At 47.1% G+C, this 27,855-nt stretch overlaps 1 protein-coding gene across 15 annotated transcripts in view; it reads right to left on the reverse strand.

Annotated features, from left to right (window-relative positions):
* The window catches only part of LOC106576577 (putative E3 ubiquitin-protein ligase HERC1), a 198,479-nt gene that overhangs the window by 82,890 nt on the left and 87,734 nt on the right, over window positions 1-27,855 (reverse strand). For 12 of the 15 annotated variants that reach the window (XM_082958015.1, XM_082958014.1, XM_082958024.1 and 9 more), the window contains 10 exons: window positions 25,857-26,021; window positions 23,948-24,187; window positions 23,256-23,339; window positions 20,062-20,287; window positions 18,965-19,146; window positions 17,946-18,109; window positions 9,013-9,688; window positions 7,879-8,161; window positions 2,612-2,810; window positions 2,310-2,476 (listed from right to left, as the gene is read on the reverse strand). In XM_082958015.1, the coding sequence (XP_082814141.1) occupies window positions 2,310-2,476; window positions 2,612-2,810; window positions 7,879-8,161; window positions 9,013-9,688; window positions 17,946-18,109; window positions 18,965-19,146; window positions 20,062-20,287; window positions 23,256-23,339; window positions 23,948-24,187; window positions 25,857-26,021 (2,386 nt within the window). The remainder of the gene's footprint in view (window positions 1-2,309; window positions 2,477-2,611; window positions 2,811-7,878; window positions 8,162-9,012; window positions 9,689-17,945; window positions 18,110-18,964; window positions 19,147-20,061; window positions 20,288-23,255; window positions 23,340-23,947; window positions 24,188-25,856; window positions 26,022-27,855) is intronic. The other 3 variants (XM_082958018.1, XM_045689742.2, XM_082958021.1) reach the window with 2 other exon arrangements.

Consider the following 27,855-nt stretch of genomic DNA (forward strand, 5'->3'; position numbering starts at 1 on the left):
CAAGACTGGGGAGGATGTTACCATCACATACAGAGACAAACAGGACTGGGGAGGATGTTACCATCACATACAGAGACATACAGGACTTGGGAGGATGTTACCATAACATACAGGACTGGGGAGGATGTTACCATCACATACAGGACTGGGGAGGATGTTACCATCACATACAGGACTGGGGAGGATGTTACCATCACATACAGGACTGGGGAGGATGTTACCATCACATACAGAGACAAACAGGACTGGGGAGGATGTTACCATCACATACAGGACTGGAGAGGATGTTACCATCACATACAGGACTGGGGAGGATGTTACCATCACATACAGGACTGGGGAGGATGTTACCATCACATACAGAGACAAACAGGACTGGGGAGGATGTTACCATCACATACAGAGACATACAGGACTTGGGAGGATGTTACCATCACATACAGAGACATACAGGACTTGGGAGGATGTTACCATCACATACAGGACTGGAGAGAATGTTACCATCACATACAGGACTGGGGAGGATGTTACCATCACATACAGGACTGGGGAGGATGTTACCATCACATACAGAGACAAACAGGACTGGGGAGGATGTTACCATCACATACAGAGACAAACAGGACTGGGGAGGATGTTACCATGACATAGAGACATACAGGACTGGGGAGGATGTTACCATCACATACAGAGATAAACAGGACTGGGGAGGATGTTACCATCACATACAGAGATAAACAGGACTGGGGAGGATGTTACCATCACATACAGAGACATACAGGACTGGGGAGGATGTTACCATCACATACAGAGATAAACAGGACTGGGGAGGATGTTACCATCACATACAGGACTTGGGAGGATGTTACCATCACATACAGGACTGGGGAGGATGTTACCATCACATACAGGACTGGGGAGGATGTTACCATCACATACAGAGACAAACAGGACTGGGAGGGATGTTACCATCACATAGAGAGACATACAGGACTGGGGAGGATGTTAACATCACATACAGGACTGGGGAGGATGTTACCATCACATACAGAGACAAACAGGACTGGGGAGGATGTTACCATCACATACAGAGACAAACAGGACTGGGGAGGATGTTACCATGACATAGAGACATACAGGACTGGGGAGGATGTTACCATCACATACAGAGATAAACAGGACTGGGGAGGATGTTACCATCACATACAGAGATAAACAGGACTGGGGAGGATGTTACCATCACATACAGAGACAAACAGGACTGGGGAGGATGTTACATCACATACAGAGATAAACAGGACTGGGGAGGATGTTACCATCACATACAGAGACATACAGGACTGGGGAGGATGTTACCATCACATACAGAGATAAACAGGACTGGGGAGGATGTTACCATCACATACAGGACTGGGGGGGATGTTACCATCACATACAGAGACATACAGGACTGGGGAGGATGTTAACATCACATACAGAGACAAACAGGACTGGGGAGGATGTTACCATCACATACAGAGACAAACAGGACTGGGGAGGATGTTACCATCACATACAAGACTGGAGAGGATATTACCATCACATACAGAGACAAACAGGACTGGGGAGGATGTTACCATCACATACAGAGACATACAGGACTGGGGAGGATGTTACCATCACATACAGAGACATACAGGACTGGGGAGGATGTTACCATCACATACAGAGACATCCAGGACTGGGGAGGATGTTACCATCACATACAGAGACAAACAGGACTGGGGAGGATGTTACCATCACATACAGAGACATACAGGACTGGGGAGGATGTTACCATCACATACAGGACTGGGGAGGATATTACCATCACATACAGGACGGGGAGGATGTTACCATCACATACAGAGACAAACAGGACTGGGGAGAATGTTACCATCACAAACAGGACTGGGGAGGATGTTACCATCACATACAAGACTGGAGAGGATATTACCATCACATACAGAGACAAACAGGACTGGGGAGGATGTTACCATCACATACAGAGACATACAGGACTGGGGAGGATGTTACCATCACATACAGAGACATACAGGACTGGGGAGGATGTTACCATCACATACAGAGACATACAGGACTGGGGAGGATGTTACCATCACATACAGAGACAAACAGGACTGGGGAGGATGTTACCATCACATACAGAGACAAACAGGACTGGGGAGGATGTTACCATCACATACAGAGACAAACAGGACTGGGGAGGATGTTACCATCACATACAGAGACAAACAGGACTGGGGAGGTGCTTGGTGTGTAATACATACATGTCCCTGTCCTGTTGGCTGGTCTGGAGGTCTGGGTCTCGGGGGAGGAGAGGCTCTGTCTCCGGCCCACCTCATCAGAGGGAGACGTAGGGAGAGAAGACACCGGGGGCGTCTGGGCACGACGCGTTGGCAGCAGAGTGGTGGTCGGGTAGCTTGAGAACATTTGCCTGTAAAGATGAGGCATTGTAATAAAAGCCTTGACTTTAAAAGGTATCCATCCACAGTACGTACATACATACATACATACATACATACATACATACATACATACATACATACATACATACAGAGGTTCTATATACCTGAGCAGGCTAAGAGGCATGACCCCAGGGGACTCTGAGGCAGGGACAGTCTCTGTGTCAGTAACAGGTGTAGTGGCTGTGGTAGTGTCCTCCAGAGAGGAGCTCATGAAGGAGGTGGTGCTGGAGGCAGAGGGGCTGGTGGTGATGGGGGTCTGGGCCTGCTGCTCTCCCTGCGCACCCTCCTCACACTCTGGGTCAGCTAACACACCGGGAGAGAGACCACACACACTTAGTACAGAGTTACAACAGGGTTAGAACAGAGTTAGAACAGGGTTAGAACAGAGTTAGTACAGAGTTAGACCATAGAACAGAGTTAGAACAGGGTTAGCATAGAGTTAGAACATAGAACAGAGTTACAACAAAGTTACAACAGAGTTAGACCATAGAAGAGAATTAGAACAGAGTTAGACCATAGAGTACAACAGAGTTACATCAGAGTAGTACAGAGTTAGTACAGAGTTACAACAGAGTAGTACAGAGTTACAACAGAGTTACAACAGGGTTACAACAGAGTAACAACAGAGTTAGTACAGAGGTAGTACAGAGGTAGTACAGAGGTAGTACAGAGTTACAACAGAGTTACAACAGAGTTACAACAGTGTTACAACAGTGTTAGACCATAGAACAGAGTTACAACAGAGTTACAACAGAATTAGAACAGAGTTAGAACAAAGTAGTACAGAGTTACAACAGTGTTAGACCATAGAACAGAGTTAGTACAGAGTTAGACCATAGAACAGAGTTAGAACAGAGTTAGACCATAGAACAGAGTTAGAACAGAGTTACAAAAGAGTACAACACGTTACAACAGAATTAGAACAGAGTTAGACCATAGAACAGGGTTAGAACATAGTTAGAACAGGGTTACAACAGAGAACAGAGTTAGTAAAGAGTTAGTAAAGAGTAAGTAAAGAGTTAGTAAAGAGTTAGACCATAGAACAAGTTAGACCATATAACAGAGTTACAACAGAGTACAATAGAGTTAGAACATAGAACAGTTAGTACAGAGTTACAAACGAGTTACAACAAAGTTAGAACAGAGTTAGACCATAGAACAGAGTTAGACCATAGAACAGAGTTACAACAGAGTTACAACAGAGAACAGAACTAGAACAGTTACAAAAGAGTACAACAACTTACAACAGATTTAGAGTTAGACCATAGAACAGAGTTACAACAGAGTACAACAGAGTGACAACAGAGTTACAACAGAGTGACAACAGAGTTACAACAGTTACAACAGAGTTAGAACATAGAACAGAGTTAGTACAGAGTTAGTACAGTGTTAGTACAGAGGTAGTACAGAGGTAGTACAGAGGTAGAACAGAGGTAGAACAGGGTTACAACAGAGAAAAGAGTTAGAACAGAGTTAGAATAGAGTTAGAACATAGAACAGAGTTAGAATAGAGTTAGAACAGAGTTAGAACAGTTAGAATAGAGTTAGAACATAGAACAGAGTTAGAACAGAGTTACAAAGTTAGAACAGAGTTAGAACAGAGTTAGAACAGAGTTAGACCATAGAACAGAGTTAGTACAGAGTTAGTACAGAGTTAGAACAGAGAAAAGAGTTAGAAGAGAGTTAGAACAGAGTCTGTTCTATGTTCTAACTCTGTTCTAATTCTGTTGTAACTCTGTTCTATGGTCTAACTCTGTTCTAACTCTGTTCTATGTTCTGAGTTAGAACAGAGTTAGAAAGAGTTAGACCATAGAACAGAGTTAGAACAGAGTTAGACCATAGAACAGAGTACAACAGAGTAGTACAGAGTTACAACAGAGTTACAACAGAGTAACAACAGAGGTAGTACAGAGGTACAACAGAGTTACAACAGTATTAGACCATAGAACAGAGTTAGAACAGAGTTACAACAGAATTAGAACAGAGTTAGAACAAAGTAGTACAGAGTTACAACAGTGTTAGACCATAGAACAGAGTTAGTACAGAGTTAGACCATAGAACAGAGTTAGAACAGAGTTAGACCATAGAACAGAGTTAGAACAGAGTTACAAAAGAGTACAACACGTTACAACAGAATTAGAACAGAGTTAGACCATAGAACAGGGTTAGAACATAGTTACAACAGGGTTACAACAGAGAACAGATTTAGAACAGAGTTAGACCATAGAACAAGTTAGACCATATAACAGAGTTACAACAGAGTACAATAGAGTTAGAACATAGAACAGTTAGTACAGAGTTACAAACGAGTTACAACAAAGTTAGAACAGAGTTAGACCATAGAACAGAGTTAGACCATAGAACAGAGTTACAACAGAGTTACAACAGAGAACAGAACTAGAACAGAGTTACAAAAGAGTACAACAACTTACAACAGATTTAGAGTTAGACCATAGAACAGAGTTACAACAGAGTACAACAGAGTGACAACAGAGTGACAACAGAGTTACAACAGTTACAACAGTTACAACAGAGTTAGAACATAGAACAGTGTTAGTACAGAGGTAGTACAGAGGTAGTACAGAGGTAGAACAGGGTTACAACAGAGAAAAGAGTTAGAACAGAGTTAGAATAGAGTTAGAATAGAGTTAGAACATAGAACAGAGTTAGAACAGAGTTAGAATAGAGTTAGAACATAGAACAGAGTTAGAACAGAGTTAGAATAGAGTTAGAACATAGAACAGAGTTAGAATAGAGTTAGAATAGAGTTAGAACATAGAACAGAGTTAGAACAGAGTTAGAACAGAGTTAGAATAGAGTTAGAACATAGAACAGAGTTAGAATAGAGTTAGAATAGAGTTAGAACATAGAACAGAGTTAGAACAGAGTTAAACGAGTTACAAAGTTAGAACAGAGTTAGACCATAGAACATAGTTAGTACAGAGTTAGTACAGAGTTAGAACAGAGAAAAGAGTTACAACAGAATTAGAACAGAGTTACAGAGTTAGAACAGTTTGTTCTATGTTCTAACTCTGTTCTAATTCTGTTGTAACTCTGTTGTAATCCTGTTGTAACTCTGTTCTATGGTCTAACTCTGTTCTAACTCTGTTCTATGTTCTGAGTTAGAACAGAGTTAGAAAGAGTTAGACCATAGAACAGAGTTAGAACAGAGTTAGACCATAGAACAGAGTACAACAGAGTAGTACAGAGTTACAACAGGGTTACAACAGAGTAACAACAGAGGTAGTACAGAGGTAGTACAGAGTTACAACAGAGTTACAACAGTGTTAGACCATAGAACAGAGTTAGAACAGAGTTACAACAGAATTAGAACAAAGTAGTACAGAGTTAGTACAGAGTTACAACAGTGTTAGACCATAGAACAGAGTTAGTACAGAGTTAGACCATAGAACAGAGTTAGAACAGAGTTAGACCATAGAACAGAGTTAGAACAGAGTTACAAAAGAGTACAACACGTTACAACAGAATTAGAACAGAGTTAGACCATAGAACAGGGTTAGAACATAGTTAGAACAGGGTTACAACAGAGAACAGAGTTAGTAAAGAGTTAGTAAAGAGTAAGTAAAGAGTTAGACCATAGAACAGAGTTAGAACAAAGTTAGAGTTACAACAGGGTTACAACAGAGAACAGATTTAGAACAGAGTTAGACCATAGAACAAGTTAGACCATATAACAGAGTACAATAGAGTTAGAACATAGAACAGTTAGTACAGTTACAAACGAGTTACAACAAAGTTAGAACAGAGTTAGACCATAGAACAGTGTTAGACCATAGAACAGAGTTAGACCATAGAACAGAGTTACAACAGAGTTACAACAGAGAACAGAACTAGAACAGAGTTACAAAAGAGTACAACAACTTACAACAGATTTAGAGTTAGACCATAGAACAGAGTTACAACAGAGTACAACAGAGTGACAACAGAGTTACAACAGGGTTACAACAGAGTTACAACAGTTACAACAGAGTTAGAACATAGAACAGAGTTAGTACAGAGTTAGTACAGTGTTAGTACAGAGGTAGTACAGAGGTAGTACAGAGGTAGAACAGGGTTACAACAGAGAAAAGAGTTAGAACAGAGTTAGAACAGAGTTAGAATAGAGTTAGAAGAGTTAGAACATAGAACAGAGTTAGAACAGAGTTAGAATAGAGTTAGAACATAGAACAGAGTTAGAACAGAGTTAGAATAGAGTTACAAACGAGTTACAATAAAGTTAGAACAGAGTTAGACCATAGAACAGAGTTAGTACAGAGTTAGAACATAGAACAGAGTTAGAACAGAGTTAGAACAGAGTTACAAACGAGTTACAATAAAGTTAGAACAGAGTTAGACCATAGAACAGAGTTAGTACAGAGTTAGAACAGAGAAAAGAGTTAGAACAGAGTTAGAACAGAGTTACAGAGTTAGAACAGAGGTTGTTCTATGTTCTAACTCTGTTCTAATTCTGTTGTAACTCTGTTGTAATCCTGTTGTAACTCTGTTCTATGTTCTAATTCTGTTGTAACTCTGTTCTATGGTCTAACTCTGTTCTAACTCTGTTCTATGTTCTGAGTTAGAACAGAGTTAGAAAGAGTTAGACCATAGAACAGAGTACAACAGAGTTACAACAGGATTACAACAGAGTTACAACAGAATTAGAACAGAGTTAGAACATAGAACAGAGTTAGTACAGAGTTAGCATGGAGTTAGAACATAGAACAAAGTAGTACAGTGTTACAACAGAGTTACAACAGAGTTAGCATAGAGTTAGAACATAGAACAGAGTTAGTACAGAGTTAGCACAGAGTTAGAACATAGAACAGAGTTAGTACAGAGTTAGAACAGGGTTAGAACAGAGAACAGAGTTAGAACAGGGTTAGAACAGGGTTAGAACAGAGAACAGAGTTAGAACAGGGTTAGACCATAGAACAGAGTTAGAACAGAGAACACAGTTAGTACAGAGTTAGAACAGGGTTAGAACAGGGTTAGAACAGAGAACAGAGCTAGAACAGAGTTAGAACAAAGTTAGAACTGGGTTAGAACAGGGTTACAACAGAGAACAGAGTTAGTACAGAGTTAGTACAGAGTTATAACAGTGTTATAACAGAGTTAGAACAGGGTTAAAACAGGTTTAGCACAGTTTTTTTCTCTTTATATTTCTTGACACGTTACAACATCAGATCGTCTGAGAAGCCTTCAAGGTAACTAGCTAGCTAGCTTGTAATCCTGGATGTGTAGTCAACCACATTAATATATGTTTAGACCACAGGAAGACCCCAGGAAGGCCCCAGGAAGACCCCAGTCCAGGGCCAGAGATGGAAAAGCCTTCCCTAACAAACAACATGTTATTTTTCTCAGTGTTACTCACCAGGTCTGGCCTTGCCCCCACTGCAGTGTTCGTCCAGCAGCCCGCTGACCACCAATTTATAGATCATGGCCTGAGCCCTCTCCAAATCGGCCAATCCCAACGCCCGCTTGATGGGTGACCTCATCACGGCCCGCTTGACCATGTGACGCATCAGGAACTGCAGTGCCGCCCTCATCTCAACTTCCTCCTGGCACACGGGTGAGGGCGCTGCGCCACTAGGGGTGGACCCGGCGTTCAGGTCTGCATTGTGTCCACTGGGAGCAGGCTCCGGCTGAACCTGGACCTATTACAGAGTGGGCCGTTAGCAGACGTTTTGATTGAACCTGGACCTATTACAGAGTGGGCCGTTAGCAGACACTTTGATTGAACCTGGACCTATTACAGAGTGGTGCCAATAGCAGACATTTTGATTGAACCTGGACCTATTACAGAGTGGTGCCAATAGCAGACATTTTGATTGAACCTGGACCTATTACAGAGTGGGCCGTTAGCAGACGTTATTATTGAACCTGGACCTATTACAGAGTGGGCCATTAGCAGACACTTTGATTGAACCTGGACCTATTACAGAGTGGGCCGTAAGCAGACACTTTGATTGAACCTGGACCTATTACAAAGTGGGCCGTTAGCAGACATTTTGATTGAACCTCGACCTATTACAGAGTGGGCCGTTAGCAGACACTTTGATTGAACCTGGACCTATTACAGAGTGGGCCGTTAGCAGACGTTATTATTGAACCTGGACCTATTACAGAGTGGGCCGTTAGCAAACACTTTGATTGAACCTGGACCTATTACAAAGTAGGCCGTTAGCAGACATTTTGATTGAACCTGGACCTATTACAGAGTGGGCCGTAAGCAGACACTTTGATTGAACCTGGACCTATTACAAAGTGGGCCGTTAGCAGACACTTTGATTGAACCTGGACCTATTACAGAGTGGGCCGTTAGCAGACACTTTGATTGAACCTGGACCTATTACAGAGTGGTGCCAATAGCAGACATTTTGATTGACTAAACACATTCACAGTATACTTGGGGCCAGAGACATTTTGCGCATTTCTCGGAGAGGTACTATATGATGTGAGAGCAATGCGGAATTCGAACCCACAACCCTGATGAAAGATTACTAACCTTGTGTATGAGCAGCAGCTCAACATACTTGGAGCAGGAGAGCAGGGTGCTGAGGGCCTTCATGGCCCCCAGGTAGAGGTAGGACAGCTGCACCGCATGGATCTCAGACTGACTGACCCCTGAGGAGGGAGAGCCATCATGGTCCCGGCCCTCATGGCCCTTCCTCCTGTTACCCTCCTGGAGGGTCTGAGTAGCAGGGGAGAGGGTCTCTGGTCCTCGTCCACCCTGGTGTTGGGTGTCCAAGGCGCAGGAGGAGATCTCGCTCTCTGATTTCGAGTTGGGCACCGAGTGGGCTTTGACCTCGTCCAGGCTATGTGACACTCTCAGATCAGAGGTTGTCGTCGTGGTGACGGTCCCCGTTGTTGTTGTTGTGTCTTTGGGGTCTGGGGAGACCCTGTGTTGGTGGCTCTGCTCTGTGTCACTAGGTTTGTTGTTGATGTCGTCGTTTGTCGTGGCGGTCGTCGTCGTTGTATCGTGACCTCCGCTGCTACGGTGTCTCTTCTCGTGACGCCGGGCGCTCAGCTTCCCAGCGTCCTCGTGGATGGAGGTGAGATAGGTGAGGTCGAGGAGCAGGGAAGCGGTGAGGCCTCGGAAGCGTGCCACGTCAAAGGGCAGCGGCTCGCAGGGCTCCAGGTTGTACAGGGGAGTGTCACTAGGCGACCAGAAAGTTGGGAAGCTTTAATGAAGAACCAGAAGTGGAGGAACACAAGGAAACACAGAGTAAGGGAAAGAAGGAGAGGAAGAGAGGAAGAATGCAAGACATGGTAGAGGAGTGGAGGATGGATGGGGGATGGATGGTAGTCTGGGGGATGGATGGATGGGGGATGACGGATGGCTGGGGGATGGATGGGTGATGGATGGATGGATGGTAGTCTAGGGATGGCTGGGGAATGGATGGTAGTCTGGGAGAGGGATGGATGGTACTCTGGGGGATGGATGGTAGTCTGGGGGATGGATGGATGGTAGTCTGGGGGATGGAGGGATGGTAGTCTGGGGAATGGATGGATGGTAGTCTGGGGAATGGATGGATGGTAGTCTGGGGGATGGAGGGATGGTAGTCTGGGGGATGGAGGGATGGTAGTCTGGGGGATGGAGGGATGGTAGTCTGGGGGATGGAGGGATGGTAGTCTGGGGGATGGAGGGATGGTAGTCTGGGGGATGGAGGGATGGTAGTCTGGGGAATGGATGGATGGTAGTCTGGGGGATGGAGGGATGGTAGTCTGGGGGATGGAGGGATGGTAGTCTGGGGGATGGAGGGATGGTAGTCTGGGGGATGGAGGGATGGTAGTCTGGTGAATGGATGGTTGGTAGTCTGGTGGATGGAGGGATTGATGGTAGTCTGGGGAATGGATGGATTGATGGTAGTCTGGGGAATGGATGGATGGTAGTCTGGGGGATGGATGGGTGGTAGTCTGGGGGATGGATGGATGGTAGTCTGGGGGATGGATGGATGGTAGTCTGGGGGAGGGATGGATGGTAGTCTGGGGGAGGGATGGATGGTAGTCTGGGGGAGGGATGGATGGTAGTCTGGGGGAGGGATGGATGGTAGTCTGGGGGAGGGATGGATGGTAGTATGGTAGTCGGGGAATGGATGGATGGTAGTCTGGGGGATGGATGGATGGTAGTCTGGGGGATGGATGGATGGTAGCCTGGGGGATGGATGGATGGTAGCCTGGGGGATGGATGGATGGTAGCCTGGGGGATGGATGGATGGTAGCCTGGGGGATGGATGGATGGTAGTCTGGGGGATGGAGGGATGGTAGTCTGGTGAATGGATGGTTGGTAGTCTGGTGGATGGAGGGATTGATGGTAGTCTGGGGAATGGATGGATTGATGGTAGTCTGGGGAATGGATGGATGGTAGTCTGGGGGATGGATGGGTGGTAGTCTGGGGGATGGATGGATGGTAGTCTGGGGGATGGATGGATGGTAGTCTGGGGGAGGGATGGATGGTAGTCTGGGGGAGGGATGGATGGTAGTCTGGGGGAGGGATGGATGGTTGTCTGGGGGAGGGATGGATGGTAGTCTGGTAGTCTGGGATGGATGGTAGTATGGTAGTCTGGGGAATGGATGGATGGTAGTCTGGGGAATGGATGGATGGTAGTCTGGGGGATGGATGGATGGTAGTCTGGGGGAGGGATGGATGGTAGTCTGGGGGAGGGATGGATGGTAGTCTGGGGGAGGGATGGATGGTAGTCTGGTAGTCTAGGGAATGGATGGATGGTAGTCTGGGGAATGGATGGATGGTAGTCTGGGGAATGGATGGATGGTAGTCTGGGGAATGGATGGATGGTAGTCTGGGGAATGGATGGATGGTAGTCTGGGGGATGGATGGATGGTAGCCTGGGGGATGGATGGATGGTAGCCTGGGGGATGGAAGTCTGGGGGATGGAGGGATGGTAGTCTGGGGGATGGAGGGATGGTAGTCTGGGGAATGGATGGATGGTAGTCTGGGGAATGGATGGATGGTAGTCTGGGGGATGGAGGGATGGTAGTCTGGGGGATGGAGGGATGGTAGTCTGGGGGATGGAGGGATGGTAGTCTGGGGGATGGAGGGATGGTAGTCTGGTGAATGGATGGTTGGTAGTCTGGTGGATGGAGGGATTGATGGTAGTCTGGGGAATGGATGGATTGATGGTAGTCTGGGGAATGGATGGATGGTAGCCTGGGGGATGGATGGATGGTAGCCTGGGGGATGGATCGATGGTAGTTTGGGGGAGGGATGGATGGTAGTCTGGGGGATGGATGGATGGTAGTCTGGGGGATGGATGGATGGTAGTCTGGGGGATGGATGGATGGTAGCCTGGGGGATGGATGGTAGTCTGGGGGAGGGATGGATAGTAGTCTGGGGGATGGATGGATGGTAGCCTGGGGGATGGATGGATGGTAGCCTGGGGGATGGATGGATGGTAGCCTGGGGGATGGATGGATGGTAGTCTGGGGAATGGATGGATGGTAGTCTGGGGAATGGATGGATGGTAGTCTGGGGAATGGATGGATGGTAGTCTGGGGGATGGAGGGATGGTAGTCTGGGAGATGGATGGTTGGTAGTCTGGTGGATGGAGGGATTGATGGTAGTCTGGAGAATGGATGGATGGTAGTCTGGGGGATGGATGGATGGTAGTCTGGGGGAGGGATGGATGGTAGTCTGGGGGAGGGATGGATGGTAGTCTGGGGGAGGGATGGATGGTAGTCTGGGGGAGGGATGGATGGTAGTCTGGGGGATGGATGGTAGTCTGGGGGATGGATGGTAGCCTGGGGGATGGATGGATGGTAGCCTGGGGGATGGATGGATGGTAGCCTGGGGGATGGATGGATGGTAGCCTGGGGGATGGATGGTAGTCTGGGGGATGGATGGATGGTAGTCTGGGGAATGGATGGATGGTAGTCTGGGGAATGGATGGATGGTAGTCTGGGGAATGGATGGATGGTAGTCTGGGGGATGGATGGATGGTAGCCTGGGGGATGGATGGATGGTAGCCTGGGGGATGGATGGATGGTAGCCTGGGGGATGGATGGATGGTAGCCTGGGGGATGGATGGATGGTAGTCTGGGGGATGGATGGATGGTAGTCTGGGGGATGGATGGATGGTAGTGTGGGGGATGGATGGATGGTAGTGTGGGGGATGGATGGATGGTAGTCTGGGGGATGGATGGATGGTAGTCTGGGGGATGGATGGATGGTAGTCTGGGGGATGGATGGATGGTAGTCTGGGGGATGGATGGATGGTAGCCTGGGGGATGGATGGATGGTAGCCTGGGGGATGGATGGATGGTAGCCTGGGGGATGGATGGATGGTAGCCTGGGGGATGGATGGATGGTAGTCTGGGGGATGGATGGTAGTCTGTGGGATGGATGGATGGTAGTCTGGGGTATGGAGGGATAGTAGTCTGGGGGATGGATGGATGGTAGTCTGGGGGATGGATGGATGGTAGTCTGGGGGATGGATGGATGGTAGTCTGGGGGATGGATGGATGGTAGTCTGGGGGATGGATGGATGGTAGCCTGGTGGAGGGATGGATGGTAGTCTGGGGAATGGATGGATGGTAGTCTGGGGGATGGATGGATGGTAGTCTGGGGGATGGATGGATGGTAGTCTGGGGGATGGAGGGATGGTAGTCTGGGGGATGGAGGGATGGTAGTCTGGGGGATGGAGGGATGGTAGTCTGGGGGATGGAGGGATGGTAGTCTGGGGGATGGAGGGATGGTAGTCTGGGGGATGGAGGGATGGTAGTCTGGGGAATGGATGGACGGTAGTCTGGGGAATGGATGGACGGTAGTCTGGGGAATGGATGGACTGTAGTCTGGGGAATGGATGGATGGTAGTCTGGGGGATGGATGGATGGTAGTCTGGGGGATGGATGGATGGATGGTAGTCTGGGGGATGGATGGTAGTCTGGGGGATGGATGGACGGTAGTCTGGGGAATGGATGGACGGTAGTCTGGGGAATGGATGGACGGTAGTCTGGGGAATGGATGGACGGTAGTCTGGATGGTAGTCTGGGGGATGGATGGACGGTAGTCTGGGGGATGGATGGACGGTAGTCTGGGGGATGGATGGACGGTAGTCTGGGGGATGGATGGACGGTAGTCTGGGGAATGGATGGACTGTAGTCTGGGGAATGGATGGACGGTAGTCTGGGGGATAGATGGTAGTCTGCCCTGGTCCCAGTCTGTTTCTACTCTTTTGCCATCTCCTTATGGAATTGTCATGTCAATGTTTGGCTTGACAATGACACCTAAGGAGTTTGCCTTGCATAAACTGATCTAGGACCAGGCGAGGTGGATGGGTGGAGGAGGGCTGGCGATACACAATGGTACCATGCAGAGAAGGGATGAGTCAATGGATGAGTCAATAGGTTATGTACGGGATATGGATGATGGTGGATACGTCATTGGGAGGATAATGGATGACTATATAGGAGGTATTAATGCTAGTGGGGTGGGTGGTTAGAAGCATGGTGGGGTGGGTGGTTATGGAGGAAAGTACTGAAACAGGGCTAGGTGATGGAGTTTTACAGCATATTTATGAGAACATGGCCAAACAATACAGTCAGTGCAGCCAGTGTAGATACTATGTATCAGCCAGTGTAGATACTATGTATCAGCCAGTGTAGATACTATCTATCAGCCAGTGTAGATACTATCTATCAGCCAGTGTAGATACTATCTATCAGCCAGTGTAGATACTATCTATCAGCCAGTGTACCAATTCAGCTAAATCTCCTTGAATATAAAGCTGAATCCTCCTTCTCCTGAAATGAATGTATTAAGACGATTGTGACGGGTATTTTTGAGGGGGGGATCATGGTTATTGTTGAGGGGGGGTGGGGGGGAAATCATGGTTATTGTTGAGGTGGGGATCATGGTTGTTGTTGAGGGGGATCATGGTTATTGTTGAGGGCGGATCATGGTTATTGTTGAGGAGGGGGGATCATGGTTATTGTTGAGGGGGGATCATGGTTATTGTTGAGGGGGGGATCATGGTTATTGTTGAGGGGGGGATCATGGTTATTGTTGAGGGGGGGGGATCATGGTTATTGTTGAGGGGGATCATGGTTATTGTTGAGGGGGGGATCATGGTTATTGTTGAGGGGGGGGATCATGGTTATTGTTGAGGGGGGGGATCATGGTTATTGTTGAGGGGGGATCATGGTTATTGTTGAGGGGGGGGATCATGGTTATGGTTGAGGGGGGGGATCATGGTTATTGTTGAGGGGGGGATCATGGTTATTGCTGAGGGGGGATCATGGTTATTGTTGAGGGGGGATCATGGTTATTGTTGGGGGGGGATCATGGTTATTGTTGGGGGGGATCATGGTTATTGTTGAGGGGGGGATCATGGTTATTGTTGAGGGGGGAGGATCATGGTTATTGTTGAGGGGGGAGGATCATGGTTATTGTTGAGGGGGGGATCATGGTTATTGTTGAGGGGGGGTCATGGTTATTGTTGAGGTGGGATCATGGTTATTGTTGAGGGGGGGATCATGGTTATTGTTGACTGGGGGTCATGGTTATTGTTGAGGGGGGGATCATGGTTATTGTTGAGGGGGGATCATGGTTATTGTTGAGGGGGGGTCATGGTTATTGTTGAGGGGGGGGTCATGGTTATTGTTGAGGGGGGATCATGGTTGTTGTTGAGGGGGGGATCATGGTTATTGTTGAGGGGGGGATCATGGTTATTGTTGAGGGGGGGATCATGGTTATTGTTGAGGGGGGGATCATGGTTATTGTTGAGGGGGGGATCATGGTTATTGTTGAGGGGGGAATCATGGTTATTATTGAGGGGGATCATGATTATTGTTGAGGGGGGATCATGGTTATTGTTGAGGGGGGATCATGGTTATTGTTGAGGGGGGATCATGGTTATTGTTGAGGGGGGATCATGGTTATTGTTGAGGGGGGGGGATCATGGTTATTGTTGAGGGGGATCATGGTTATTGTTGAGGGGGGGATCATGGTTATTGTTGAGGGGGGGGATCATGGTTATTGTTGAGGGGGGGGATCATGGTTATTGTTGAGGGGGGGATAATGGTTATTGTTGAGGGGGGATCATGGTTATTGTCGAGGGGGGATCATGGTTATTGTCGAGGGGGATCATGGTTATTGTTGAGGGGGGGATCATGGTTATTGTTGAGGGGGGATCATGGTTATTGTTGGGGGGGATCATGGTTATTGTTGAGGGGGGATCATGGTCATTGTTGAGGGGGGATCATGGTTATTGTTGAGGGGGGGATCATGGTTATTGTTGAGGGAGGAGGATCATGGTTATTGTTGAGGGGGGGATCATGGTTATTGTTGAGGGGGGATCATGGTTATTGTTGAGGGGGGATCATGGTTATTGTTGAGGGGGGATCATGGTTATTGTTGAGGGGGGATCATGGTTATTGTTGAGGGGGGATCATGGTTATTGTTGAGGGGAGGATCATGGTTATTGTTGAGGGGGGGATCATGGTTAATGTTGAGGGGGGATCATGGTTATTGTTGAGGGGGGGAGGATCATGGTTATTGTTGAGGGGGGGGAGGATCATGGTTATTGTTGAGGGGGGGGATCATGGTTATTGTTGAGGGGGGATCATGGTTATTGTTGAGGGGGGAGGATCATGGTTATTGTTGAGGGGGGGATCATGGTTATTGTTGAGGGGGGATCATGGTTATTGTTGAGGGGGGATCATGGTTATTGTTGAGGGGGGATCATGGTTATTGTTGAGGGGGGATCATGGTTATTGTTGAGGGGGGATCATGGTTATTGTTGAGGGGGGATCATGGTTATTGTTGAGGGGGGGATCATGGTTATTGTTGAGGGGGGATCATGGTTATTGTTGAGGGGGGATCATGGTTATTCTTGAGGGGGGATCATGGTTATTCTTGAGGGGGGATCATGGTTATTCTTGAGGGGAGGATCATGGTTATTGTTGAGGGGGGGGATCATGGTTAATGTTGAGGGGGGATCATGGTTATTGTTGAGGGGGGGAGGATCATGGTTATTGTTGAGGGGGGATCATGGTTATTGTTGGGGGGGATCATGGTTATTGTTGAGGGGGGGATCATGGTTATTGTTGAGGGGGGGGGATCATGGTTATTGTTGAGGGGGAGATCATGGTTATTGTTGAGGGGGGATCATGGTTATTGTTGAGGGGGGATCATGGTTATTGTTGAGGGGGGATCATGGTTATTGTTGAGGGGGGATCATGGTTATTGTTGAGGGGGGGATCATGGTTATTGTTGAGGGGGGATCATGGTTATTGTTGAGGGGGGATCATGGTTATTGTTGAGGGGGGATCATGGTTATTCTTGAGGGGGGATCATGGTTATTCTTGAGGGGAGGATCATGGTTATTGTTGAGGGGGGGGATCATGGTTAATGTTGAGGGGGGATCATGGTTATTGTTGAGGGGGGGAGGATCATGGTTATTGTTGAGGGGGGATCATGGTTATTGTTGGGGGGGATCATGGTTATTGTTGAGGGGGGGATCATGGTTATTGTTGAGGGGGGGGATCATGGTTATTGTTGAGGGGGAGATCATGGTTATTGTTGAGGGGGGATCATGGTTATTGTTGAGGGGGGGGATCATGGTTATTGTTGAGGGGGGATCATGGTTATTGTTGAGGAGGGGGATCATGGTTATTGTTGAGGAGGGGGATCATGGTTATTGTTGAGGGGGGATCATGGCTATTGTTGAGGGGGATCATGGTTATTGTTGAGGGGGATCATGGTTATTGTTGAGGGGGGGATCATGGTTATTGTTGAGGGGGGGATCATGGTTATTGTTGAGGGGGGATCATGGTTATTGTTGAGGGGGGGGATCATGGTTATTGTTGAGGGGGATCATGGTTATTGTTGAGGGGGGATCATGGTTATTGTTGAGGGGGGGATCATAGTTATTGTTGAGGGGGGGATCATGGTTATTGTTGGGGGGGATCATGGTTATTGTTGAGGGGGGATCATGGTTATTGTTGAGGGGGATCATGGTTATTGTTGAGGGGGGGATCATGGTTATTGTTGAGGGGGGATCATGGTTATTGTTGAGGGGGGGGATCATGGTTATTGTTGAGGGGGATCATGGTTATTGTTGAGGGGGGGGGATCATGGTTATTGTTGAGGGGGGGGGATCATGGTTATTGTTGAGGGGGGGGATCATGGTTATTGTCCACTATTGTTGGTGAAACGATTATACTATAATTGTGCCAGCCCTAATAATAGGCCTTGCTCCTCTCAATACCTTAGCCTGGTCTCAGATCAGTTTCTATCAAGACCTTAGCCTGGTCTCAGATCAGTTTCTATCAATACCTTAGCCTGGTCTCAGATCAGATTCTGCTCTTACCTATTTCCCTTGCCATTGTCAAGCCATGAGAATTCCATTAGACAAGAGAGCACAAACAGATCTGAGACCAGGCTACCAAGACGTGTAGGGTCAACTATAATGTTAATACCTGATGGTGATCTCAGCCTCGTCCCACTGCACCTTGGCTGAGGTGCTCCCCTCCTTCACCACGCCCAGTAGAGTAGCATGACGACCGGTCTGTTTGTGTACACAGCGCCCCCCAACACGCAGCCCTGCGTCTGCACCCCCCATCACCGCCAGCACAGGCCACACCTAAGAGTTCAACATGAAACGCCTTCAGAACAGACAGCGACCTCTGAAACAGCAACTGCTGCTCCACTTCACAATGAGCAACGGGCTACTGAGAAATATTACACGGAAATTACACAGATATTAACTGTATCAATATAAATATCCTGATGTTACATGGTGTGTCGTGTCAAGGTGTGGTGTGTCAAGGTGTGGTGTGTCATGGTGCGGTGTGTCATGGTGCGGTGTGTCATGGTGCGGTGTGTCAAGGTGTGGTGTCATGGTGTGGTGTGTCAAGTCAAGGTGTGGTGTGTCAAGTCAAGGTGTGGTGTGTCGTGTCAAGGTGTGGTGTGTCATGGTGCGGTGTGTCATGGTGCGGTGTGTCAAGGTGTGGTGTGTCATGGTGTGGTGTGTCAAGGTGTGGTGTGTCGTGTCAAGGTGTGGTGTGTCAAGGTGTGGTGTGTCATGGTGCGGTGTGTCATGGTGCGGTGTGTCACGGTGCGGTGTGTCAAGGTGCGGTGTCAAGGTGTGGTGTCAAGGTGTGGTGTGTCAAGTCAAGGTGTGGTGTGTCAAGGTGTGGTGTGTCAAGGTGTGGTGTGTCATGGTGCGGTGCCATGGTGCGGTGTGTCAAGGTGTGGTGTGTCATGGTGTGGTGTGTCAAGGTGTGGTGTGTCAAGGTGTGGTGTGTCAAGGTGCGGTGTGTCAAGGTGTTGTCAAGTGTTTCTTGCAAATACATTTTAAACTATTAGCTTGGGTACCAGTATGTTTGTGCTAACATTCCACACTCATGCCAAAAACATTGTGGAATAATATCAAAAACAGAATGGTACCCAGGCTAATAAAGATTGATAATCACAACAAAACCTCAGATATACAGACCTCTGTACAGAGGGTCCTGAGGTGGTGGTCAGAGAGATCCCCCAGGCCTCCATGCCCCTGGCGGCCCCCGTGTCCCGGCCGGCCCCTCTCCTCCTCCCCTCTCTGGGGGTCCCTGGACGAGTCCCTCTGGGCATCATGCTCCTCTCTGCTCTGCACCGAACGACTCTTCTTTAACCTCTGACCTGATGTGTCATATGATGTGTTACTGTACATGTGATGGTGCTGACTGTGGGCCTTTTAATATTAACTCACAGAAATGATGATTTAATCAGGCTGGTCAACATGTGAAGAAACATTCATTCATTCAAATGAAGAAACACAAGCCCTAACTTTATCCAATGAGCAACACAAGCCCTAACTTTATCCAATGAGCAACACAAGCCCTAACTTTATCCAATGAGCAACACAAGCCCTAACTTTATCCAATGAGCAACACAAGCCCTAACTTTATCCAATGACAACACAAGCCCTAACTTTATCCAATGAGCAACACAAGCCCTAACTTTATCCAATAACAACACAAGCCCTAACTTTATCCAATGAGCAACACAAGCCCTAACTTTATCCAGGCATTAACAAGGTGTTCCAGAACCAGATGGAACACCTACTACAGGAGCTATGTTGGTCTACTGTACTTTAAACTGCCTTGGTGACATGACACAAAGCAGACAGTACAAATTTAAACTGCCTTGGTGACATGACACAAAGCAGACAGTACAAATCTCTCCTCAACCTCCCTTCTCTAATGTCCTCTCACCTCCTCTCCTCTCCTCAATCTCCCTTCTCTAATGTCCTCTCACCTCCTCTCTCCTCTACTCAACCTCCCTTCTCTAATGTCCTCTCACCTCCTCTCCTCTCTCCCCCCTCTCCTCTCTTCCCCCTCTCCCTCCCCTCACCTCTCTTCCCCCCTCCTCCTCTCTTCTCCTCTCCCCTCCTCCCCTATCCTCTCCCCCTCCATCCTCTCCCCCTCCTCCTCTATCCTCTCCCCCTCCTCCTCTATCCTCTCCCCCTCTCTTCTCCTCCTCTCCTCCCCTTCTCCTCTCCTCTCTTCCCTCTCCTCTCCTCCTCTCCCCCCCTCTCCTCTCCTCTCCCCTCACCTACTCCTCCAGTACCGTTGTTTGAGTCTCTGAAGCAGGGTTTGATTTTGTGTAACCTCTCCATCATGATCTTGTTGATGCAGTGTGTCCAGTGGTCCGTGCGGTGCAGGATCCTGATGAGCTGTGTGGTGGCCTCCGCCAGGACTGTGGCCACAGGGCTGCAGATAGGATCACCAGGCAGGAGGTCACGAGGGGTACCCCGCATCTGCATATCACAGATCTTTACCTGGAACAGAGAGTTAGGGAGCAGTGAGACACCGATCTTTACCTGGAACAGAGAGTTAGGGAGCAGTGAGACAGATCTTTACCTGGAACAGAGAGTTAGGGAGCAGTGAGACACATATCTTTACCTGGAACAGAGAGTTAGGGAGCAGTGAGACAGATCTTTACCTGGAACAGAGAGTTAGGGAGCAGTGAGACACAGATCTTTACCTGGAACAGAGAGTTAGGGAGCAGTGAGACAGATCTTTACCTGGAACAGAGAGTTAGGGAGCAGTGAGACACAGATCTTTACCTGGAACAGAGAGTTAGGGAGCAGTGAGACACCGATCTTTACCTGGAACAGAGAGTTAGGGAGCAGTGAGACACCGATCTTTACCTGGAACAGAGAGTTAGGGAGCAGTGAGACAGATCTTTACCTGGAACAGAGAGTTAGGGAGCAGTGAGACACCGATCTTTACCTGGAACAGAGAGTTAGGGAGCAGTGAGACACCGATCTTTACCTGGAACAGAGAGTTAGGGAGCAGTGAGAGAGATCTTTACCTGGAACAGAGAGTTAGGGAGCAGTGAGACACAGATCTTTACCTGGAACAGAGAGTTAGGGAGCAGTGAGACACAGATCTTTACCTGGAACAGAGAGTTAGGGAGCAGTGAGACACAGATCTTTACCTGGAACAGAGAGTTAGGGAGCAGTGAGACACAGATCTTTACCTGGAACAGAGAGTTAGGGAGCAGTGAGACATAGATTTTTACCTGGAGACAGAAAGATAGGGAGCAGTGAGACACCGATCTTTACCTGGAACAGAGAGTTAGGGAGCAGTGAGACACCGATCTTTACCTGGAACAGAGAGTTAGGGAGCAGTGAGACACAGATCTTTACCTGGAACAGAGAGTTAGGGAGCAGTGAGACAGATCTTTACCTGGAACAGAGAGTTAGGGAGCAGTGAGACACAGATCTTTACCTGGAACAGAGAGTTAGGGAGCAGTGAGACACAGATCTTTACCTGGAACAGAGAGTTAGGGAGCAGTGAGACAGATCTTTACCTGGAACAGAGAGTTAGGGAGCAGTGAGACACAGATCTTTACCTGGAACAGAGAGTTAGGGAGCAGTGAGACACAGATCTTTACCTGGAACAGAGAGTTAGGGAGCAGTGAGACACAGATCTTTACCTGGAACAGAGAGTTAGGCAGCAGTGAGACACAGATCTTTACCTGGAACAGAGAGTTAGGGAGCAGTGAGACAGATCTTTACCTGGAACAGAGAGTTAGGCAGCAGTGAGACACAGATCTTTACCTGGAACAGAGAGTTAGGGAGCAGTGAGACACAGATCTTTACCTGGAACAGAGAGTTAGGGAGCAGTGAGACATAGATTTTTACCTGGAGACAGAAAGATAGCTGCAATTTGGCCAGTTGAAAAAAATAATAAAAAGAATTCAAGGTTACAAACCAAAAGCGGTCTTCTTTTTGATAAACAGATGTTGGATTTAGTTTATTCAGGATGTTCTTTGTAATTTTCTAAATGGATGAATAATTCCACATGGAACAGTGCAAGGTGATGAATCAAGACAACACCATCTGTTTGGTGAGAAGGCCCCAGGCTTACTAATGTTTTTGCGTATTTTCACTGTGGAACTTGTCTATGTTTAGGTGGGTTATAGGCTAGGCTAACTAACTTGTCTATGTTTAGGTGGGTTATAGGCTAGGCTAACTAACCTGTCTATGTTTAGGTGGGTTATAGGCTAGGCTAACTAACGTGTCTATGTTTAGGTGGGTTAGGCCAAACCCTAACCTGGACGACGCCGGGCCAATTGTGCGCCACACCCTATGGGACTCTCAAACACGGCCGGTTGTGATACAGCCCGGAATCGTACCAGGCCGCTGCGCCACTCGGGGGCGCACAAGCAGTTCCCAAAGTAGCAAAAGCTGAAAATAGACGGGACGCAATTATTCCAAAACTGCAGCTCGTTGTTGGAACACATATTTTCCTACTTCCATTTGTCATTTGTCATTCGTCAGGGAATGTAGCATGTGTAATTCGTCTGATATGTTTTTATAGTCCTTTATATGTGTCGGCCTAACGGGCTTGTGTGCACACTCAGCACGCGTGTGTAGAGGGAGAGGTCGGAACCTAATGGAGTGAAAGAGACAGAGGGTGAAAGGGAATTTAGGGAGAAGAACTGTGTGATGCTTGGCTTGGTAACATTTTTGTTGTGCCCGGCAAATGCACCTTTACAAATGGAACACTAGAGTCAAAGAAAATGAACGTCGTCTTTAAGACAATTACATTTTTTTCCTTTTTCTTAAATGGGGGGGAAATGTCACTTGCCACAAAGCACATTCCACCAAACAGTTTTACAGTATTTGAAAAAAAATGTGATCTCTGGTTGAAGATAAGAGTTTTGATGTCTGTTGGATTACTTGATTACTCCTGCCCATCCTTACACTCTACTTCCTCATCATCAAACAATCCATTTATCCAACTGAGTTCTCATAAAGTTAGAAGTTGTTTTTGAATAATTTAAAAACATGACAGGCCTAAGGTAATAACGACAAAACTAACAATGGCAAGATAGAACAATCTAACGAGTAGTTTGAACAAACCTTACAGCCGAGGTTTAACTAGGTTCTAGGTTTAACTAGGTTCAATGTTTAACTAGGTTCAATGTTTAATTAGGTTCTAGGTTTAACTAGGTTCTAGGTTTAACTAGGTTCTATGTTTAACTAGGTTCTAGGTTTAACTAGGTTCTAGGTTTAACTAGGTTCTAGGTTTAACTAGGATCTAGGTTTAACTAGGTTCTAGGTTTAACTAGGTTCTAGGTTTAACTAGGATCTAGGTTTAACTAGGATCTAGGTTTAACTAGGTTCTAGGTTTAACTAGGTTCTATGTTTAACTAGGTTCTAGGTTTAACTAGGATCTAGGTTTAACTAGGTTCTATGTTTAACTAGGTTCTAGATAGGTTCAGCGTTGTCTTACCTTCTCTCCAGGGTTACTGCTGTAGAACATGACACAGGGGTAGAGCTCTGTGGCGTCCACGTCCTCAAAGGCTAACTTGGGCTCCTGTGGAAAACAATAACAGGCTTCTGTAAACATAGCAGAGACTGTCTCAAACATTCTGGTGTCTCTAGAGGGGGGGGCACTCTGGTGTCTCTAGATGGGGGGGGGGGGGGGGCACTCTGGTGTCTCTAGAGGGGGGGGGGGCACTCTGGTGTCTCTAGAGGGGGGGGCACTCTGGTGTCTCTAGAGGGGGGGGGGCACTCTGGTGTCTCTAAGTTTCAGACTGTAAACTGTCAGTCATTGGGGGGACCCTGCTGATAGATATTGATCTCTCCCTCCCTCCCTCCCTCCCTCTCTCCCTCCCTCTCTCCCTCCCTCCCTCCATCATCTATACATCCCTCCCTCCCTCCCTCCCTCCCTCCCTCCCTCCCTCCCTCCATCTATCATCTATACATCTCTCCCTCCCTCTCCCTCCCTCCCTCTCTCTATCTATCATCTATACATCTCTCTCTGTGAGGAGACTGTAATGACTTGTCATCAGACATCATGGGGTTTTAATTGTTTTGGGAAGAGTTTATAGTGTTTATAGTCCGGCTCAAAGGGCCAGTCACGGTGAAAAGCATCTCAGAACAGAGGGAAAAGGCCAACTGACAGTAGCTTTATCTTCTGACCTCTCCGTTCTTCCCGAAGGAGATGGTGCGTGCCTCCATGTCCAACACACAGGTGATGTAGTCTCCCTGGGTGAAGGAGGAGAGGGTGAGGGTCTGCTCTCCGTTGTGGTACAGGTTCCCGCTGTAGGCCCGGTACAGCCACATGTCTGACGTGGTGCGGTGGTTGAAGTCATGGACAGGCCAACGAGACACCCCGACACACGTCCCCTCGTTCCCACGGTTCTCCTTCACAATGTAGAACTACAGGTACAAACAAACAGACACAATGTTATGAGATACAGGAAACACATTACATAAGGGACGTGGCGCAGCAGCAGGGGAGCTCATTAATGAAGACACAGCGGCTACAGGTAACTGCTAAAATACAGGAAACACCAACATAAAGTGTGCTAATGGGGCGTTGGGTCTCCACCAGTCAGAACGGCTTCAATACACCTTGTCATAGATTCTACAAGTGTCTGGAACTCTATTGGAGGGATGTGACACCAGTCTTCCACCAGAAACTCCATCATTTGGTGTTTTGTTGATGGTGGTGGAAAACGCTGTCTCAGGCTCCACTCCAGAATCTCCCATAAGTGTTCAGTTGGGTTCAGATCTGGTGACTGACACACACACACACACACACACACACACACACACACACACACCACACACACACACACACACACACCACACACACACACACACACACACACACACACACACACACACACACACACACACACACACACACACACCACAGAGGCTGGATGACAAGCAGGACGTATGCTCTTCTGACGGCTGACACATGCCATTTCCCCTCAAACGTTAGCAACGGGACAGTAGGCGTGTTTTCACATGCCATTTCCCCTCAAACGTTAGCAACGGGGCAGTAGGCGTGTTTTCACATGCCATTTCCCCTCAAACGTTAGCAACGGGTCAGTAGGCATGTTTTCACATGCCATTTCCCCTCAAACGTTAGCAACGGGACAGTAGGCGTGTTTTCACATGCCATTTCCCCTCAAACGTTAGCAACGGGACTGTAGGCGTGTTTTCACATGCCATTTCCCATCAAACGTTAGCAACGGGACAGTAGGTGTGTTTTCACATGCCATTTCCCCTCAAACATTAGCAACGGGACAGTAGGCGTGTTTTCACATGCCATTTCCCCTCAAACATTAGCAACGGGACAGTAGGCGTGTTTTCACATGCCATTTCCCCTCAAACGTTAGCAACGGGACAGTAGGCGTGTTTTCACATGCCATTTCCCCTCAAACGTTAGCAACGGGACAGTAGGCGTGTTTTCACATGCCATTTCCCCTCAAACGTTAGCAATGGGACAGTAGGTGTGTTTTCACATGCCATTTCCCCTCAAACATTAGCAACGGGACAGTAGGCGTGTTTTCACATGCCATTTCCCCTCAAACATTAGCAACGGGACAGTAGGTGTGTTTTCACATGCCATTTCCCCTCAAACATTAGCAACGGGACAGTAGGCGTGTTTTCACATGCCATTTCCCCTCAAACATTAGCAACGGGACAGTAGGTGTGTTTTCACATGCCATTTCCCCTCAAACATTAGCAACGGGACAGTAGGCGTGTTTTCACATGCCATTTCCCCTCAAACATTAGCAACGGGACAGTAGGCGTGTTTTCACATGCCATTTCCCCTCAAACGTTAGCAACGGGACAGTAGGCGTGTTTTCACATGCCATTTCCCCTCAAACGTTAGCAATGGGACTGTAGGCGTGTTTTCACATGCCATTTCCCATCAAACGTTAGCAACGGGACAGTAGGTGTGTTTTCACATGCCATTTCCCCTCAAACATTAGCAACGGGACAGTAGGCGTGTTTTCACATGCCACTGGTAGCACCCAGAGGAGATGTACTGTACCTTCCACTGGTAGCACCCAGAGGAGATGTACTGTACCTTCCACTGGTAGCACCCAGAGGAGATGCCGGTAGAGGCCAGTCCATATCCCTTCCCCCCGCTGCCGTGGGTCAGACCCTGGCCATTCTCCACCACACAACACTGAGTCTTCTCCGGGTCAAACGACACCTCCTGGATAGGAAGGTTCTCATCCTCCTCCTCACCCTGGGGACAGATGGATGAATCAGTTAGTCAGATTGCGAGCCAGTTAATTCACAGAGAAGAAGACAAAGAAGAAAAAAATAATAATAAGAAAAAGTCTGAGAAAAAGAAAGAAAAAGAAGAAGAAAGAAAGAATGAAATAAAAAGAAAGAAAGAATGAAAAAGAAGAAGAAATAAAAAGAAAGAATTGAAAAAGAAAGAAAGGAAGAAAGGAAAAGAAAGAGAAAGAAAAAAAAGAAAAAAGAAAAAGAAAGAAAAAAGAAAAAGTAAAGAAAAAGCAAGAAAAAAAGAATACAAAAGAAGAAGAAATAGAAAGTAAAATAAAGAAGAAGAAAGAAAAATAAGAAAGAATAATAATAAGAAGCGATATAGAGTGCATTATGAGGCGATAGAGTGCATTATGAGGCGATAGAGTGCATTATGAGGCGATACAGAGTGCATTATGAGGCGATACAGAGTGCATTATGAGGCGATAGAGTGCATTATGAGGCGATAGAGTGCATTATGAGGCGATACAGAGTGCATTATGAGGCGATACAGAGTGCATTATGAGGCGATACAGAGTGCATTATGAGGCGATAGAGTGCATTATGAGGCGATATAGAGTGCATTATGAGGCGATACAGAGTGCATTATGAGGCGATACAGAGTGCATTATGAGGCGATACAGAGTGCATTATGAGGCGATACAGAGTGCATTATGAGGCGATACAGAGTGCATTATGAGGCGATACAGAGTGCATTATGAGGCGATACAGAGTGCATTATGAGGCGATAGAGTGCATTATGAGGCGATACAGAGTGCATTATGAGGCGATACAGAGTGCATTATGAGGCGATACAGAGTGCATTATGAGGCGATACAGAGTGCATTATGAGGCGATACAGAGTGCATTATGAGGCGATACAGAGTGCATTATGAGGCGATAGAGTGCATTATGAGGCGATAGAGTGCATTATGAGGCGATACAGAGTGCATTATGAGGCGATACAGAGTGCATTATGAGGCGATACAGAGTGCATTATGAGGCGATACAGAGTGCATTATGAGGCGATACAGAGTGCATTATGAGGCGATACAGAGTGCATTATGAGGCGATACAGAGTGCATTATGAGGCGATACAGAGTGCATTATGAGGCGATACAGAGTGCATTATGAGGCGATACAGAGTGCATTATGAGGCGATATAGAGTGCATTATGAGGCGATATAGAGTGCATTATGAGGCGATAGAGTGCATTATGAGGCGATACAGAGTGCATTATGAGGCGATACAGAGTGCATTATGAGGCGATACAGAGTGCATTATGAGGCGATACAGAGTGCATTATGAGGCGATATAGAGTGCATTATGAGGCGATAGAGTGCATTATGAGGCGATACAGAGTGCATTATGAGGCGATACAGAGTGCATTATGAGGCGATATAGAGTGCATTATGAGGCGATATAGAGTGCATTATGAGGCGATATAGAGTGCATTATAGAGTGCATTATGAGGCGATATAGAGTGCATTATGAGGCGATATAGAGTGCATTATGAGGCGATACAGAGTGCATTATGAGGCGATACAGAGTGCATTATGAGGCGATACAGAGTGCATTATGAGGCGATATAGAGTGCATTATGAGGCGATATAGAGTGCATTATGAGGCGATATAGAGTGCATTATAGAGTGCATTATGAGGCGATACGGAGTGCATTATGAGGCGATACGGAGTGCATTATGAGGCGATAGAGTGCATTATGAGGCGATAGAGTGCATTATGAGGCGATACAGAGTGCATTATGAGGCGATACAGAGTGCATTATGAGGCGATATAGAGTGCATTATGAG

Source organism: Salmo salar, chromosome 11, assembly GCF_965601325.2.
Source record: "Salmo salar chromosome 11, fSalSal1, whole genome shotgun sequence".
Classification (NCBI taxonomy): domain Eukaryota; kingdom Metazoa; phylum Chordata; class Actinopteri; order Salmoniformes; family Salmonidae; genus Salmo; species Salmo salar.